General features: G+C 51.0%; 1 protein-coding gene, 1 long non-coding RNA gene and 1 other non-coding gene across 3 annotated transcripts in view; 2 read left to right on the plus strand and 1 right to left on the minus strand.

Moving 5' to 3' along the window:
* Positions 1-1,779, plus strand: part of POLR2A (RNA polymerase II subunit A) — a 143,566-nt gene extending 141,787 nt beyond the window's left edge. Inside the window, exon 30 of the mRNA XM_085534227.1 lies at positions 460-1,779. Coding sequence (XP_085390353.1) covers positions 460-1,616 — 1,157 coding nt within the window. The 3' untranslated portion in view covers positions 1,617-1,779. The remainder of the gene's footprint in view (positions 1-459) is intronic.
* A 7,073-nt stretch (positions 1,780-8,852) lies between these two features.
* On the minus strand, positions 8,853-8,934 carry TRNAL-UAG (transfer RNA leucine (anticodon UAG)). The gene has a single exon. It is a non-coding gene; the product is annotated as a tRNA-Leu (tRNA).
* A 2,707-nt stretch (positions 8,935-11,641) lies between these two features.
* On the plus strand, positions 11,642-16,554 carry LOC146751536 (uncharacterized). The gene is made up of 2 exons (XR_014941406.1): positions 11,642-11,866; positions 15,298-16,554. It is a non-coding gene; the product is annotated as an uncharacterized LOC146751536 (long non-coding RNA).
* The last annotated feature ends 1,400 nt before the right edge of the window (positions 16,555-17,954 follow it).

The following is a 17,954-nucleotide window of genomic DNA, read 5'->3' on the forward strand; positions in this document are numbered from 1 at the left end:
CCCCAGCCCCCCATACTCACCCCATAGACCCCCATACTTACCCCATAGACCCCATAGACCCCCATACTCACCCCATAGACCCCCCAGCCCCCCATAATCACCCCATAGACCCCCATACTCACCCCATAGACTCCCCCAGCCCCCATACTCACCCCATAGACCCCCATACTCACCCCATAGACCCCCCCAGCCCCCCATTCTCACCCCATAGACCCCCCCCAGCCCCATAGACTCACCCCATAGACCCCATAGACCCCCATACTCACCCCATAGACCCCCATACTCACCCCATAGACCCCCCCCAGCCCCATAGACTCACCCCATAGACCCCATAGACCCCCATACTCACCCCATAGACCCCATAGACCCCCATACTCACCCCATAGACCCCCCCCAGCCCCATAGACTCACCCCATAGACCCCATAGACCCCCATACTCACCCCATATTGTATTTGCAGGTGGTGCCATGTCCCCCAGCTACAGCCCCACATCTCCGGCCTACGAGCCCCGCTCCCCGGGGGGCTACACCCCACAGAGCCCCAGCTACAGCCCCACATCTCCAAGCTACAGCCCCACATCTCCCAGCTACAGCCCCACAAGTCCCAACTACAGCCCCACAAGTCCAAGCTACAGCCCCACATCGCCGAGCTACAGCCCCACATCTCCAAGCTACAGCCCCACAAGTCCCAGCTACAGCCCCACATCTCCGAGCTACAGCCCCACAAGTCCCAGTTACAGCCCCACAAGTCCGAGTTACAGCCCCACAAGTCCGAGTTACAGCCCCACATCTCCGAGCTACAGCCCCACAAGTCCAAGCTACAGCCCCACATCGCCCAGTTACAGCCCCACAAGTCCAAGCTACAGCCCCACATCTCCCAGCTACAGCCCCACAAGTCCCAGCTACAGCCCCACAAGTCCAAGTTACAGCCCCACATCCCCCAACTACAGCCCCACATCCCCCAATTACACCCCGACCAGCCCCAGCTACAGCCCCACATCCCCCAGCTACAGCCCCACGTCCCCTAATTACACCCCGACCAGCCCCAACTACAGCCCCACATCTCCAAGCTACAGCCCCACAAGTCCCAGCTACAGCCCCACAAGTCCCAGCTATTCCCCATCCAGCCCCCGTTACACCCCACAATCCCCCACCTACACCCCGTCCAGCCCCAGTTATTCCCCATCCAGCCCCAGTTATTCCCCGTCCAGCCCCAAATACACCCCCACGTCCCCCAGTTATTCCCCGTCCAGCCCCGAATACACCCCGACCAGCCCCAAATACAGCCCCACATCCCCCAAGTACAGCCCCACAAGTCCCAAGTACAGCCCCACATCCCCCACCTACAGCCCCACCACCCCCAAGTACAGCCCCACAAGTCCGACCTACAGCCCCACGTCCCCCGTTTATACCCCGACCAGCCCCAAATACAGCCCCACATCCCCGACCTACAGCCCCACAAGTCCCAAGTACAGCCCCACAAGTCCCACCTACAGCCCCACAAGTCCCAAAGGTTCCACCTACAGCCCCACATCGCCGGGTTACAGCCCCACGTCGCCCACCTACAGCCTGACCAGCCCGGCCATCAGCCCCGATGATAGCGACGATGACAACTAAAGGCTATGGGGCAGCTATGGGGCAGCCATGGGGCAGCCATGGGGCAGCCATGGGGCAGCCATGGGGCAGCTATGGGGCAGCTATGGGGCAGCCATGGGGCAGCTATGGGGCTGAACCCACCCCCATGTATAGGGTAGGGGGGTTATGGGGCTGAAACCTCCAAGTTATGGGGCTGGGGGGGTGGTTATGGGGCTGAACCCACCCCCCATGTATAGGGTAGGGGGGGTTATAGGGCTGAATCCATCCCCATATATAGGGTAGGGGGGGTTATAGGGCTGAAACCTCCAAGTTATGGGGGTTATAGGGCTGAACCCACCCCCATGTATAGGGTAGGGGGGGTTATGGGGCTGAAACCCCTAACCCACCCCCCATTCAAGATATGGGGCAGCCATAGGGTAGGGGGGGTTATGGGGCTGAACCCACCCCCATATGTAGGGTAAGGGGGGTTATGGGGCTGGGGAGGTGGTTATGGGGCTGAAACCCATCCCCATGTGTAGGGTAGGGGGGGTTATGGGGCTGAACCCACCCCCCATGTATAGGGTAGGGGGGTTATGGGGCTGGGGGGGTGGTTATGGGGCTGAAACCCCACCCACCCCCCAACTATGGGGTAGGGGAGGTTATGGGGCTGAAACCTCCAAGTTATGGGGCTGGGGGGGTAGTTATGGGGCTGAAACCCATCCCCATGTATAGGGTAGGAGGGGTTATGGGGCTGAACCCACCCCCCATGTGTAGGGTAGGGGGGGTTATGGGGCTGAAACCTCCAAGTTATGGGGCTGGGGGGGTGGTTATGGGGCTGGGGGGGGTGGTTATGGGGCTGAACCCACCCCCCATGTATAGAGTAGGGGGAGTTATGGGGCTGGGGGGGTGGTTATGGGGCTGAAACCCATCCCCATGTATAGGGTAGGGGGGGGTTATGGGGCTGGGGGGGTGGTTATAGGGCTGAACCCCCTGCCCCCCAAGTTATGGGGCAGGGGGGAGGTTATGGGGCCGGGGGGGGGGGGGGGGGGGTTGTTAATGCAGCCCTATAGGGTGGGGGGGGGGGGCTTATGGGGCAGGGAAGGTTGGGGGGGGGGGGGGTCACTTATGGGGCTGAACCCTCTGCCCCCCAAGTTATGGGGCAGGGGGGAGGTTATGGGGTCTATGTGTTAATGGGGGGGGGGTCTTATATTGGTGTTGGTTATGGGGTGAAGGGGGGGGGTCTTTTATTGCCCCCCCCCCCCCCCCCCATAAACCCCTATAGATCTTAATGGGGTAATTGGGGTCAATTGGAACTAATGGGGTATAATAAAGGCTGTTTTAATCCATCTATGAGCTTCCAGGACCTTTAATGGGGGGTAATAGGGGCACAATGACCCTTCCAGGACCTTAATGGGGTTAATAGGGTCCACAATGCCCCTTCCAGGACCTTAATGGGGGTTAATAGGGTCCACAATGCCCCTTCCAGGACCTTTATGGGGTTAATAGGGTCCACAATGACCCTTCCAGGACCTTTATAGGGTTAATAGGGGCACAATGCCCCTTCCAGGACCTTTATAGGGTTAATAGGGTCCACAATGCCCCTTCCAGGACCTTAATGGGGTTAATAGGGTCCACAATGCCCCTTCCAGGACCTTAATGGGGGTTAATAGGGTCCACAATGCCCCTTCCAGGACCTTTATGGGGTTAATAGGGTCCACAATGTCCCTTCCAGGACCTTAATGGGGGTTAATAGGGTCCACAATGTCCCTTCCAGGACCTTAATGGGGTTAATAGGGTCCACAATGCCCCTTCCAGGACCTTAATGGGGTTAATAGGGTCCACAATGCCCCTTCCAGGACCTTAATGAGGTTAATAGGGTCCACAATGCCCCTTCCAGGACCTTAATGGGGTTAATAGGGTCCACAATGCCCCTTCCAGGACCTTAATGGGGGTTAATAGGGTCCACAATGCCCCTTCCAGGACCTTAATGGGATAATAGGGGCACAATGACCCTTCCAGGACCTTTATAGGGTTAATAGGGTCCACAATGCCCCTTCCAGGACCTTAATGGGGTTAATAGGGTCCACAATGCCCCTTCCAGGACCTTAATGGGGTTAATAGGGTCCACAATGCCCCTTCCAGGACCTTTATAGGGTTAATAGGGTCCACAATGACCCTTCCAGGACCTTAATGGGGTTAATAGGGTCCACAATGACCCTTCCAGGACCTTAATGGGGGTTAATAGGGTCCACAATGCCCCTTCCAGGACCTTAATGGGGGTAATAGGGGCACAATGACCCTTCCAGGACCTTAATGGGGGTTAATAGGGTCCACAATGCCCCTTCCAGGACCTTAATGGGGGTTAATAGGGTCCACAATGACCCTTCCAGGACCTTAATGGGGGTTAATAGGGTCCACAATGACCCTTCCAGGACCTTAATGGGGTTAATAGGGTCCACAATGACCCTTCCAGGACCTTTATGGGGGTTAATAGGGGCACAATGACCCTTCCAGGACCTTAATGGGGGTTAATAGGGTCCACAATGACCCTTCCAGGACCTTTATAGGGTTAATAGGGTCCACAATGCCCCTTCCAGGACCTTAATGGGGGTTAATAGGGTCCACAATGCCCCTTCCAGGACCTTAATGGGGTTAATAGGGTCCACAATGCCCCTTCCAGGACCTTAATGGGGGTTAATAGGGTCCACAATGCCCCTTCCAGGACCTTTATAGGGTTAATAGGGTCCACAATGACCCTTCCAGGACCTTAATGGGGGTAATAGGGTCCACAATGCCCCTTCCAGGACCTTTATAGGGTTAATAGGGTCCACAATGCCCCTTCCAGGACCTTTAATGGGGGTTAATAGGGTCCACAATGACCCTTCCAGGACCTTTATAGGGTTAATAGGGTCCACAATGACCCTTCCAGGACCTTAATGGGGGTTAATAGGGTCCACAATGCCCCTTCCAGGACCTTTATGGGGTTAATAGGGTCCACAATGACCCTTCCAGGACCTTTATAGGGTTAATAGGGTCCACAATGCCCCTTCCAGGACCTTAATGGGGGTTAATAGGGTCCACAATGACCCTTCCAGGACCTTAATGGGGGTTAATAGGGTCCACAATGCCCCTTCCAGGACCTTAATGGGGTTAATAGGGTCCACAATGCCCCTTCCAGGACCTTAATGGGGGTTAATAGGGTCCACAATGACCCTTCCAGGACCTTAATGGGGGTAATAGGGTCCACAATGCCCCTTCCAGGACCTTAATGGGGGTTAATAGGGTCCACAATGCCCCTTCCAGGACCTTAATGGGGGTAATAGGGTCCACAATGACCCTTCCAGGACCTTAATGGGGGTTAATAGGGGCACAATGCCCCTTCCAGGACCTTAATGGGGGTTAATAGGGTCCACAATGACCCTTCCAGGACCTTAATGGGGGTAATAGGGTCCACAATGCCCCTTCCAGGACCTTTATAGGGTTAATAGGGTCCACAATGCCCCTTCCAGGACCTTTATAGGGTTAATAGGGTCCACAATGACCCTTCCATGACCTTTATAGGGTTAATAGGGTCCACAATGACCCTTCCAGGACCTTAATGGGGCTTAATAGGGTCCACAATGACCCTTCCAGGACCTTTATGGTGTTAATCGGGTCCACAATGACCCTTCCAGGACCTTTATGGGGTTAATAGGGTCCACAATGACCCTTCCAGGACCTTTATGGGGTTAATAGGGTCCACAATGACCCTTCCAGGACCTTTATAGGGTTAATAGGGTCCACAATGACCCTTCCAGGACCTTAATGGGGTTAATAGGGTCCACAATGCCCCTTCCAGGACCTTAATGGGGTTAATAGGGGCACAATGCCCCTTCCAGGACCTTAATGGGGGTTAATAGGGTCCACAATGACTCTTCCAGGACCTTTATGGGGTTAATAGGGTCCACAATGCCCCTTCCAGGACCTTTATAGGGTTAATAGGGTCCACAATGCCCCTTCCAGGACCTTAATGGGGGTTAATAGGGTCCACAATGCCCCTTCCAGGACCTTTATAGGGTTAATAGGGTCCACAATGCCCCTTCCAGGACCTTTATAGGGTTAATAGGGTCCACAATGCCCCTTCCAGGACCTTAATGGGGTTAATAGGGTCCACAATGCCCCTTCCAGGACCTTTATAGGGTTAATAGGGTCCACAATGACCCTTCCAGGACCTTAATGGGGGTTAATAGGGTCTACAATGTCCCTTCCAGGACCTTTATAGGGTTAATAGGGTCCACAATGCCCCTTCCAGGACCTTAATGGGGTTAATAGGGTCCACAATGTCCCTTCCAGGACCTTAATGGGGGTAATAGGGTCCACAATGCCCCTTCCAGGACCTTAATGGGGGTTAATAGGGTCCACAATGACCCTTCCAGGACCTTAATGGGGGTTAATAGGGTCTACAATGACCCTTCCAGGACCTTTATAGGGTTAATAGGGTCCACAATGCCCCTTCCAGGACCTTAATGGGGTTAATAGGGTCCACAATGTCCCTTCCAGGACCTTAATGGGGGTAATAGGGTCCACAATGCCCCTTCCAGGACCTTAATGGGGGTTAATAGGGTCCACAATGACCCTTCCAGGACCTTAATGGGGGTTAATAGGGTCCACAATGTCCCTTCCAGGACCTTAATGGGGGTTAATAGGGTCCACAATGCCCCTTCCAGGACCTTAATGGGGGTAATAGGGTCCACAATGACCCTTCCAGGACCTTAATGGGGGTTAATAGGGTCCACAATGCCCCTTCCAGGACCTTTATAGGGTTAATAGGGTCCACAATGCCCCTTCCAGGACCTTAATGGGGTTAATAGGGTCCACAATGCCCCTTCCAGGACCTTTATAGGGTTAATAGGGTCCACAATGACCCTTCCAGGACCTTTATAGGGTTAATAGGGTCCACAATGCCCCTTCCAGGACCTTAATGGGGTTAATAGGGTCCACAATGCCCCTTCCAGGACCTTTATAGGGTTAATAGGGTCCACAATGCCCCTTCCAGGACCTTAATGGGGTTAATAGGGTCCACAATGCCCCTTCCAGGACCTTAATGGGGGTTAATAGGGTCCACAATGCCCCTTCCAGGACCTTAATGGGGGTTAATAGGGTCCACAATGCCCCTTCCAGGACCTTAATGGGGTTAATAGGGTCCACAATGCCCCTTCCAGGACCTTAATGGGGGTTAATAGGGTCCACAATGACCCTTCCAGGACCTTAATGGGGGTAATAGGGTCCACAATGCCCCTTCCAGGACCTTAATGGGGGTTAATAGGGTCCACAATGCCCCTTCCAGGACCTTAATGGGGGTAATAGGGTCCACAATGACCCTTCCAGGACCTTAATGGGGGTTAATAGGGGCACAATGCCCCTTCCAGGACCTTAATGGGGGTTAATAGGGTCCACAATGACCCTTCCAGGACCTTAATGGGGGTAATAGGGTCCACAATGCCCCTTCCAGGACCTTTATAGGGTTAATAGGGTCCACAATGCCCCTTCCAGGACCTTTATAGGGTTAATAGGGTCCACAATGACCCTTCCATGACCTTTATAGGGTTAATAGGGTCCACAATGACCCTTCCAGGACCTTAATGGGGCTTAATAGGGTCCACAATGACCCTTCCAGGACCTTTATGGTGTTAATCGGGTCCACAATGACCCTTCCAGGACCTTTATGGGGTTAATAGGGTCCACAATGACCCTTCCAGGACCTTTATGGGGTTAATAGGGTCCACAATGACCCTTCCAGGACCTTTATAGGGTTAATAGGGTCCACAATGCCCCTTCCAGGACCTTTATAGGGTTAATAGGGTCCACAATGCCCCTTCCAGGACCTTAATGGGGTTAATAGGGTCCACAATGCCCCTTCCAGGACCTTTATAGGGTTAATAGGGTCCACAATGACCCTTCCAGGACCTTAATGGGGGTTAATAGGGTCTACAATGTCCCTTCCAGGACCTTTATAGGGTTAATAGGGTCCACAATGCCCCTTCCAGGACCTTAATGGGGTTAATAGGGTCCACAATGTCCCTTCCAGGACCTTAATGGGGGTAATAGGGTCCACAATGCCCCTTCCAGGACCTTAATGGGGGTTAATAGGGTCCACAATGACCCTTCCAGGACCTTAATGGGGGTTAATAGGGTCTACAATGACCCTTCCAGGACCTTTATAGGGTTAATAGGGTCCACAATGCCCCTTCCAGGACCTTAATGGGGTTAATAGGGTCCACAATGTCCCTTCCAGGACCTTAATGGGGGTAATAGGGTCCACAATGCCCCTTCCAGGACCTTAATGGGGGTTAATAGGGTCCACAATGACCCTTCCAGGACCTTAATGGGGGTTAATAGGGTCCACAATGTCCCTTCCAGGACCTTAATGGGGGTTAATAGGGTCCACAATGCCCCTTCCAGGACCTTAATGGGGGTAATAGGGTCCACAATGACCCTTCCAGGACCTTAATGGGGGTTAATAGGGTCCACAATGCCCCTTCCAGGACCTTTATAGGGTTAATAGGGTCCACAATGCCCCTTCCAGGACCTTAATGGGGTTAATAGGGTCCACAATGCCCCTTCCAGGACCTTTATAGGGTTAATAGGGTCCACAATGACCCTTCCAGGACCTTTATAGGGTTAATAGGGTCCACAATGCCCCTTCCAGGACCTTTATAGGGTTAATAGGGTCCACAATGACCCTTCCAGGACCTTTATGGGGTTAATAGGGTCCACAATGCCCCTTCCAGGACCTTTATAGGGTTAATAGGGTCCACAATGACCCTTCCAGGACCGTAATGGGGTTAATAGGGTCCACAATGACCCTTCCAGGACCTTTATGGGGTTAATAGGGTCCACAATGACCCTTCCAGGACCTTAATGGGGTTAATAGGGGCACAATGACCCTTCCAGGACCTTAATGGGGGTTAATAGGGTCCACAATGCCCCTTCCAGGACCTTTATAGGGTTAATAGGGTCCACAATGCCCCTTCCAGGACCTTAATGGGGGGTAATAGGGGCACAATGACCCTTCCAGGACCTTAATGGGGTTAATAGGGTCCACAATGCCCCTTCCAGGACCTTAATGGGGGTTAATAGGGTCCACAATGACCCTTCCAGGACCTTAATGGGGTTAATAGGGTCCACAATGCCCCTTCCAGGACCTTTATAGGGTTAATAGGGTCCACAATGCCCCTTCCAGGACCTTAATGGGGGTTAATAGGGTCCATAAAAGGAGGGTCTCGATCCCCCCCTTGTTGGCAGCGGTGGGATTCGAACCCACGTCCCCGCGGGGACTGGAGCCTAAATCCAGCGCCTTAGACCGCTCGGCCACGCTACCGCGCGCCAAATCAACCCCGCCTGGCGGGAAAGCGGCAAAAGGGGGGCGTGGTTATGTAAATAAGGGGGCGGGATTAACCATATATGGGATTCTGTTTGCATAAGGGGGCGTGGTTACGTAAATAAGGGCGTTGAGATACAAATATGGGTTTCTATTTGCATAAATGGGCGTGGTTATGTGGAAGGGGGCGTGGTTATGTAAATAAGGGGGCAGTTGTTAAGTGAATAAGGGTCCAGTGTTATGTAAATGAGGGGGCGTGGCTACAGGGAGCGGAAGGACGCGGGTTCGAATCCCGGCCCTGCATGAACACGGGGACCCCATAAAGTGCCCCTAAAATGGGCAGATTGACCCCAAAATGGGCTTAAAGACTCCATAAAGACCCCATAAATGGGCAGATTGACCCCAAAATGGGCTCAAAGACCCCAATATTGGCACGAGGACCCCAAGATGAGCATGGAGACCCCATAGAGACCCCATAAATTGGGGCATTTTGGGGCCATTTGAGCCATTTTAGGGCCATTTTGGGGCCCTCTGACTCCATTTTGGGGCCATTTGAGCCATTTTAGGGCCATTTTAGGGTCATTTTGGGGCATCTTTGGGCTCTCTGACTCAATTTTGGGGCCATTTGATCCATTTTTGGGCCATTTTAGGGCTATTTTGAGGCATTTTAGGGCCATTTTGGGGCCATTTGAGCCATTTTGGGGCATTTTGGGGCTCTCTGACTCTATTTTGGGGCCACTTGAGCCATTTTAGGGCCATTTTGGGGCCATTTGAGCCATTTTAGGGTCATTTAAGGGTCATTTTGGGGCCATTTTGGGGCCCTCTGACTCGATTTTGGGTCCATTTGAGCCATTTTTGGCCATTTTAGGGTCATTTTGGGGCTCTGACTCGATTTTGGGGCCATTTGAGCCATTTTAGGGCCATTTTGGGGCCATCTGACTCGATTTTGGGGCCATTTGAGCCATTTTAGGGTCATTTTGGGGCTCTCTGTCTCGATTTTGGGGCCATTTGAACCATTTTAGGGCCATTTTAGGGCCATTTCGGGGACCTCTGACTCCATTTTGGGGCCACTTGAGCCATTTTAGGGCCATTTTGGGGCCATCTGTCTCCATTTTGGGGGTATTTGAGCCATTTTAGGGCCAGTTTGAGGCATTTTGGGTCTCTCTAACTCCATTTTGGGGCTATTTGAGCCATTTTTGGCCATTTTAGGGTCATTTTGGGGCCCTCTGACTCGATTTTGCGACCATTTGAGCCATTTTAGGGCCATTTTGAGGCATTTTAGGGCCCTCTGACTCCATTTTGGGGCCATTTGAGCCATTTTAAGGCCATTTTGGGTCTATTTAGGGCCATTTTAAGGCCATTTTGGGTCTATTTAGGGCCATTTTAGGGCCATTTTGGGGTCATTGGAAGCACTCCCCCCCCCACTTCCCCTTTAAGACCCGGTGACGTCACACACCATAGAGAGGAGCGGAGAGACAACCGGAAGTTCGGAGCGCCTCCCCGCCGCAATGCATTGTGGGATATAGACCCCCAATTCCCCTTTAAACTCTCGGTGACGTCACATACCATAGAGACGACCGGAAGTTCAGAGCGCCTCCCCCCCTTCCCCCCGCGCCGCAATGCATTGTGGGATCGAGGGAGGACTGAGGCCTACAATGGGGTGGGAGGTCCGGGCCTGGAATAGGGCGGACGCCCCCGAATTATTCCGTCTATTACGGGTATAGGGGGGGATTTGGGGGGTAATAAGGGGTCGTAAGGGGTCCTACACCCCATATAAACACATTATGGGGGGATTAACACGTTAATGTCGGTGTTTTTGTGCTTTAGGAATGGGCTGAAATTGAGGGGGGGGCGAGGCCTGTGAGTGAGGAGGGTGAGGCCTAAACCCCCCCCCCCAGTCAATCAATGGGGGTCAATGGGGGTCAATGGGGATCAATGGGGGTCAATGGGGGTCAATGGGGATCAATAGAGATCAATGGGATCAATGGGGATTAATGGGGATCAATGGGGATTAATGGGGATTAATGGGGATCAATGGGGATTAATGGGGATTAATGGGGATCAATGGGGATTAATGGGGGTCAATGGGGATCAATGGGGATTAATGGGGATCAATGGGGATTAATGGGGGTCTATGAGGGTCAGTGGGGATCAGTGGGGGTTAATGGGGGTCAATGGGATCAATGGGGTTTAATGGGGATCAATGGGGATTAATGGGGGTCTATGGGGGTCAATGGGATCAATGGGGATCAATGGGGATTAATGTTATCAATGGGGATCAATGGGGGTCAATAGAGATCTGTGGAGAGTGTTTATGCAGAATGGCTTCATGAGAAAGGACATGAAGAGATTCCACTAGTTAAATTGTAAAAGAATGAATGTGATTAAAGACAAAGACGGTCTATTCTAGGGACGGTCACGGGCTAAGCAGCTGTGGAGAAATCAGTATGTGAAAAGACAGGGTATGTAGCTAAAGATGAAATATGTATCTAGAAGCAAGGACGGCCTAAGGGAAAAGCAAGTTGTGTAGCAAGGTGTAGACAGAGCTGCAAAGAAAAAGTATCCATAAGACTAACCACAAAGGTCAGATGAAGTAATGTCTAATTCACCAATCCTGAGCTTTACTTTTGCAATATGCATGAACTTATTACTGATTGTATAAATGAGATGCTGTAACACCTAATAAACGAGGCTTGTTGACCATGATAGCATGAGACTTGTCTCCCGCGGTTACTTCCAACAAATGGTGACCCCGACGTGATAAGGAAAAAAGGGCGCCACGGGTGAAGAACTGCGTTGGGTTCGGGTCCGGATTTCACAGCCCGACGGACGACGAAAGAGCTAAAATTGGAGCTCCGCGTCTCGAGTGACCACACAGGTGGGCTCGACCGACACGTGCTGCCGAAGCCTGGAGGGCTGCAACGGTACCGACGTGAGTAAAAATGGACAGGCAAGCAGCATATGATTTATTTTCCGCTTTTCTTAGGCGGAGACAGTTTAAGGGGGTAGACTTGGAAAAGGAACTCCCTAAGTTATTAGTGTATGGGTATGCTAAAGGGTTATTTCAGAATCCGCATTTAGTGCATGATCTTGCTGAGTGGCGTAAATTTGGAGATGCAATTTTTCAGGGAATGATACATGGGGAGAAAATGGCTAAAAAATGCGGGAAGTGGTGGCGTGTTGTTTATAATGATTTGTTGCAATATCAGGCAGAAAAGGAAGCGGTAGAGCAAGCTAGTGCTGTGCAGGGGAGGAATAAGAATTATAATGAATGGTCAGATTGCCCGGGGCCCCCTGCAGTGTCCACCGTAAAGTTGCCGCCGGCCGCCGAGCCTGCATTGCCAGTGGCTGCGGAGCCGAGTGCCCCGTCTCCGTCTCCCTGCACGTCTGTATCAGACGAGCCGCCTGCATCGACCATGGCGCTACAGCCGGCCCCCTCGACCCCCCTTTGCAATGAGCCGCTCCCTGGGGCACAGAGTGACCTGGCGGAGGCCGTCGCGCGGGAGCGGGGGGGGGCTTGGGCTGCGCTGGCGCGGGCTTGTTTAGAGACGGGAGACGGTGAGGGGTTGGAAGCGGTGCGACACATGGTGCTGTCGGTGGGGTATTCGCCTAATGCTGCAGGCGGGACACAGGCTGCTATCAGTGCTATAGATTGGAAGTTGTTGTCACAATTGCGGTCTACGGTCAGTCAGTTTGGAGTAAAAAGTGAGCCAGTGAGACAGATACTGGATTATATCTGGAGTACTCAGGTTTTGTTGCCATCTGATTGTCGGGCTATAGCTAGGTTGATTTTTTCGCAGCACGAACAACTGCTATTTAATGCTTATTGGGAAGAGATGTGCCAACAGAGAGTTGCGATAGTTAGGCAGCCCGGAGATCCCTTGTATAATGTCACCGTTGAAGAACTTTTAGGGGTGGGTCCTTTCATCCGGACGGAGGCCCAGGCTTTATTAGGACCAGTTAAATGTAGAGAGTCAATGTATCTGGCCAGGCAGGCTGTGGATAAGATCAAGGCACCAGGTGGGTTGTCGTCTTATATGGGAATCCGGCAGGGAAGAAATGAGGATTTTGGAGCGTTTCTAGATAAGGTAGCTGGAGCCATAGAGAAGGCTGGAGTACCAGAGTACATGAGGGAAATAATGCTAAAATACTGTGCACTTCAGAATTGTAATGCTACAGCTCGTGGCATTCTAAGTACTTTGAGGAGTAACTGGACAATAGAGGAGGCGTTAGACAGACTATCGAGCGTGCCCACGGGGGCTCAGGCTTTCATAGTTGAGGCTATTAAAGAGCTAGGGTCAGGATTAAAGGCACAGGCTGAGGCTTCTCAGAATCAAGTGTTAGCAGCCCTTGCACCCCTCCAAGCTGCAGTCGCTACAAGCCCACGCTCGCAGATCAGCTCCCTCATGAAATGTTTTCGTTGTGAAAAAACTGGCCACATCCGTCACGAGTGCCAAGCCGCTGGGATTTGGCGCAGCAAGTGTCAATCCAACACCCACAACGCTGCTGTATGCTATAGGAAGTCGGGAAACGTGAGAAGCAGCGCACGAAAGAACAGCGGCCGCGCTCCGATACAAGCTGCCGTTCCCAGCCAGCGGCCGCCTGCCCCCCCGCACACATCGCTCGTCGCGTTGTCGGTCTCTACAGCACCCCCGCCCTCTGCTTCGCCCACGTCGTTCTCTGCACCTCGCCATGCCACCCGTCCCTCGTCCTGCGCGGCTGTGTCTCTGCAGCCCGTGTGTAACGTGGTTAAAGACACGGACGGATCGAAACCAGGGGATCGTTGTGACCCAGGTCCAGTAGATCCAGAAAGAGAATCGGACGCATTTCCTCCTGATGATACTTTGAAGGGAGCAGGAATGACAAATTTCCCTACAGCGTACTGTGATGTCTTAGAGCAATGCAGAGAAGAAACAATATTAAGGGGTGATGCTGACACGTTGCAAAGCTTTCCTAATCAGGTCTCCCATTTGGAATCCCTGCCTTATGAGGCAGTGAAGGAGCTAAGGGAGTCAGTGAGAACATACAGAGTTCAGTCAGCCTTTACATACAATCTTTTGGTTACAAACAGTGACAGTTACGCTATGACCCCTCACGATTGGAAAACTGCGTTAAGAATGATCCTCTCTCCTATGCAATATGCTGTGTTTGTGACTGAATATCAGCTACATAATTTGACTGATAGCTCTTTGCCTCAGACTCGGACAAATCCATGTGGCACAGCACCTCTTCAACTGTGTCAGACAAATGTCACTCACATTCCTGAATTTGGCCGTCTAAAATATGCACATGTAACAATAGATATTCATTCTTCTTACATATTTGCCACAGCACATACAGGTGAACTCAGTCATGACACCCGTAAATACTGGTTATCTGCTTATGCTGCTATGGGAATCCCACATACTACAAAAACAGATAATGGGCCTGCGTATACCTCTAAGGCCACTCAAACTTTCCTCCAAGAAGGGTGTGTTAGACATACTACAGCCATTGCTCATTCTCCCACTGAACAAGCTATCACTGATCACATTTATCAAACACTGAAATCCATTCTTATTATTAAACAAAAAAGGGGGAATATGGGAGACACACTGCAAGAAATATTATGTAAGGTTTTGCTTGTTTTGTTTGTGCTGAATTTTTTGAATCGTGTTCATAGAGATACAGCTTATGTGGATCGTCATTTTGAGGCTTCCCCGGTGCTAAAGGAACAGCCTATGGTTAATGTTTGGAATATGGCCACAGGACTTTGGGACTGTCCTCTACCACTGACAACTTGGGGTCGTGAATATGCTCATATTTCCACAGGGACTGGCCCTGTGTGGGTTCCGGCATGATATCTTCGGTCTCATCTGAAGGCAGAAAATAGCATCCAGCCTTTGTAGTAATTGTAATTGTGTGTTTATTACTTAGTGGTATTGCTTTGTAACTTGCTGTGTTATAGATAATATTACTAATAGTTTGACATAGTGTGTGATTTTCTGTTTTACCAATGCAGTCTCAAGATTTAGAGTTTAAAGCATTAGCTAGGATGTTGTGTGCTTCTTCTATTTTAGTAATAGATCAGATGTGTATTAAACAGGATTTGATGTAATCAGTGCTAGAATCTACAGGAATAGATCTTTTAATGTTTTAGTACTGTTTGGTTATGATATTATTAGCCTATTAATTAGCTTTTCTTAATTTGCAAAGACAAAACCTGGAAAGGAATTCCAGACAAAGAGATGACCCTGTATCATAGAACGGATACCTCTTTTACATCCAATTAATTGGGATCTGAAAATATAACCATGCATCATTTTAGACAAAAGTGCACGCTAATAGAATTAAATTTGATAGTTTATTCTGTTTTCCAAGCAGGTGTTCCACTTGGGCTCTATATCACGCACTGGCCATGCGGATGTGGTGTACAACTGGAAGAAATCCTTCAGACCCTGAATGCAGGAGAGAATCTGTGATGGGTGAGAGAGGAAATGTGCACCTTGAAGCAGGGGACGCCCTGCTGGCACTACCTGTCGCATCCACCACCAACATGGTTTGCTGTTTCTCAAGGGTCAATAAGTATTAATGCCCCTAGTGATACTCTAGTACATTTGTCCTCTAAAATTGGTTCTATTTGACATGCTACTTCATAAAATTGCACGATCATTAATCAATTATTAGCCCGGATAACTCAGTTGGTAGAGCATGGTTATGAGCATCTTAAAAGCATTTATTGCACAAATTTTAGTGGTCATTAAAATCAATATATCAGAGTATATAAAAATTGAAGACTTTTCCTGATCAGTTACGGATTGACACAATGGGACCCTCACGGATTTATTTTCAGGTTGCAGAAACTTAGGTTGCAGTACAAACATGTTTGTTCTTTTTAGTAGGTTTAACAGTAATGTTGTTGTGTTGTATTTGACTTGTCTCTTTTTTCACTTCTAGAGTATTGTCAATCGAGGTCTTGATTGAGTTATAATAGTTATGTTATTAATTTAAGTAGTGTTGTTACTCTATAGGCAGAATCTTGGAATTGTTGTAATACAAGAAGAATTTTATGGAGCAGCAGCCATGGATCGAGATAAGAAGTTCACAGAGCAGCAGCTATGGAGCAGGATAAAACTACTTGAGAACTGATTGAACAAATGAACTGAACTGCTTGTTAAATATGATTAATCGGTCGTTGAACTGAGCCTTTTCATTTTAAAAGAAAACGGGGGAAATGTGGAGAGTGTTTATGCAGAATGGCTTCATGAGAAAGGACATGAAGAGATTCCACTAGTTAAATTGTAAAAGAATGAACGTGATTAAAGACAAAGACGGTTTATCCTAGGGACGATCACGGGCTAGGCAGCTGAGAAGAAATCAGTATGTGAAAAGACAGGGTATGTAGCTAAAGATGAAATATGTATCTAGAAGCAAGGACGGCCTAAGGGAAAAGCAAGTTGTGTAGCAAGGTGTAGACAGAGCTGCAAAGAAAAAGTATCCATAAGACTAACCACAAAGGTCAGATGAAGTAATGTCTAATTCACCAATCCTGAGCTTAACTTTTGCAATATGCATGAACTTATTACTGATTGTATAAATGAGATGCTGTAACATCTAATAAACGAGGCTTGTTGACCATGATAGCATGAGACTTGTCTCCCGCGGTTACTTCCAACAACCCCCTGCCCCATAGATACCCCCCCTCTGCCCCATAGAACCCCATAGATACCCCCTGCCCCATAGAACCCCATAGATAGCCCCCCTGCCCCATAGATACCCCCCCCTGCCCCATACAACCCCATAGATCCCCCCCCCGCCCCATAGAACCCCATAGAAACCCCCCCCGCCCCATAGATACCCCCTCTGCCCCATACAACCCCATAGATACCCCCCTGCCCCATAGATACCCCCCCTCTGCCCCATACAACCCCATAGATCCCCCCCCTGCCCCATAGAACCCCATAGAAACCCCCCCCGCCCCATAGATACCCCCTCTGCCCCATACAACCCCATAGATACCCCCCCTGCCCCATAGAACCCTATAGATACCACCTCTGCCCCATAGATACCCCCCCCCGCCCCATAGAACCCCATAGATACCCCCCCTGCCCCATAGATACCCCCCCTCTGCCCCATACAACCCCATAGATCCCCCCCCCTGCCCCATAGAACCCCATAGAAACCCCCCCGCCCCATAGATACCCCCTCTGCCCCATACAACCCCATAGATACCCCCATCTGCCCCATAGAACCCCATAGATACCCACCCTCTGCCCCATAGAACCCCATAGAACCCCATAGAACCCCCTCCCTGCCCCATAGAACCCCATAGATACCCCTCCTGCCCCATAGAACCCCATAGAACCCCCTCCCTGCCCCATAGAACCCCATAGATACCCCCCCTCTGCCCCATAGAACCCCATAGATACCCCCCTGCCCCATAGATACCCCCCCTCTGCCCCATAGAACCCCATAGATACCCCCGCTGCCCCATAGAACCCCATAGATACCCCCCCTGCCCCATAGAATCCCCATATCCCCCCCATTATAAGCCCTCCACCCTATATCCCATTATAAGCCCCCCCATTATAAAGCCCCCCCATATCATCCCCCATTATAAAGCCCCCCCCCATAAAGCCCCCCACCCCATATCCCCCCCAGTATAAAGCCCCCCTCCTAATACCCCCCACCCCATAAAGCCCCCACCCCAATATCCCCCCCATTATAAAGCCCCCCCCATAAACCCCCCCCACCCTATATACCCCCCCATTATAAAGCCCCTCCCCATTATAAAGCCCCCACCCCATAACCCCCCCATTATAAAGCCCCCCCCCATAAAGCCCCCCACCCCATATCCCCCCCATTATAAAGCCCCCCCCTTATAAAGCCCCCACCCCATATCCCCCCCATTATAAGCCCCCCCCCATAAAGCCCCCCACCCTATATCCCCCCCATTATAAAAGCCCCCCCTTATAAAGACCCCCCCTTATAAAGACCCCCACCCCATAACCCCCCCAGTATAAAGCCCCCTCCCTAATACC

Source organism: Coturnix japonica, unplaced genomic scaffold (genome assembly GCF_054131305.1).
Source record: "Coturnix japonica strain WE unplaced genomic scaffold, WE-NBRP24 Scf079, whole genome shotgun sequence".
Taxonomy (NCBI): Eukaryota; Metazoa; Chordata; class Aves; order Galliformes; family Phasianidae; genus Coturnix; species Coturnix japonica.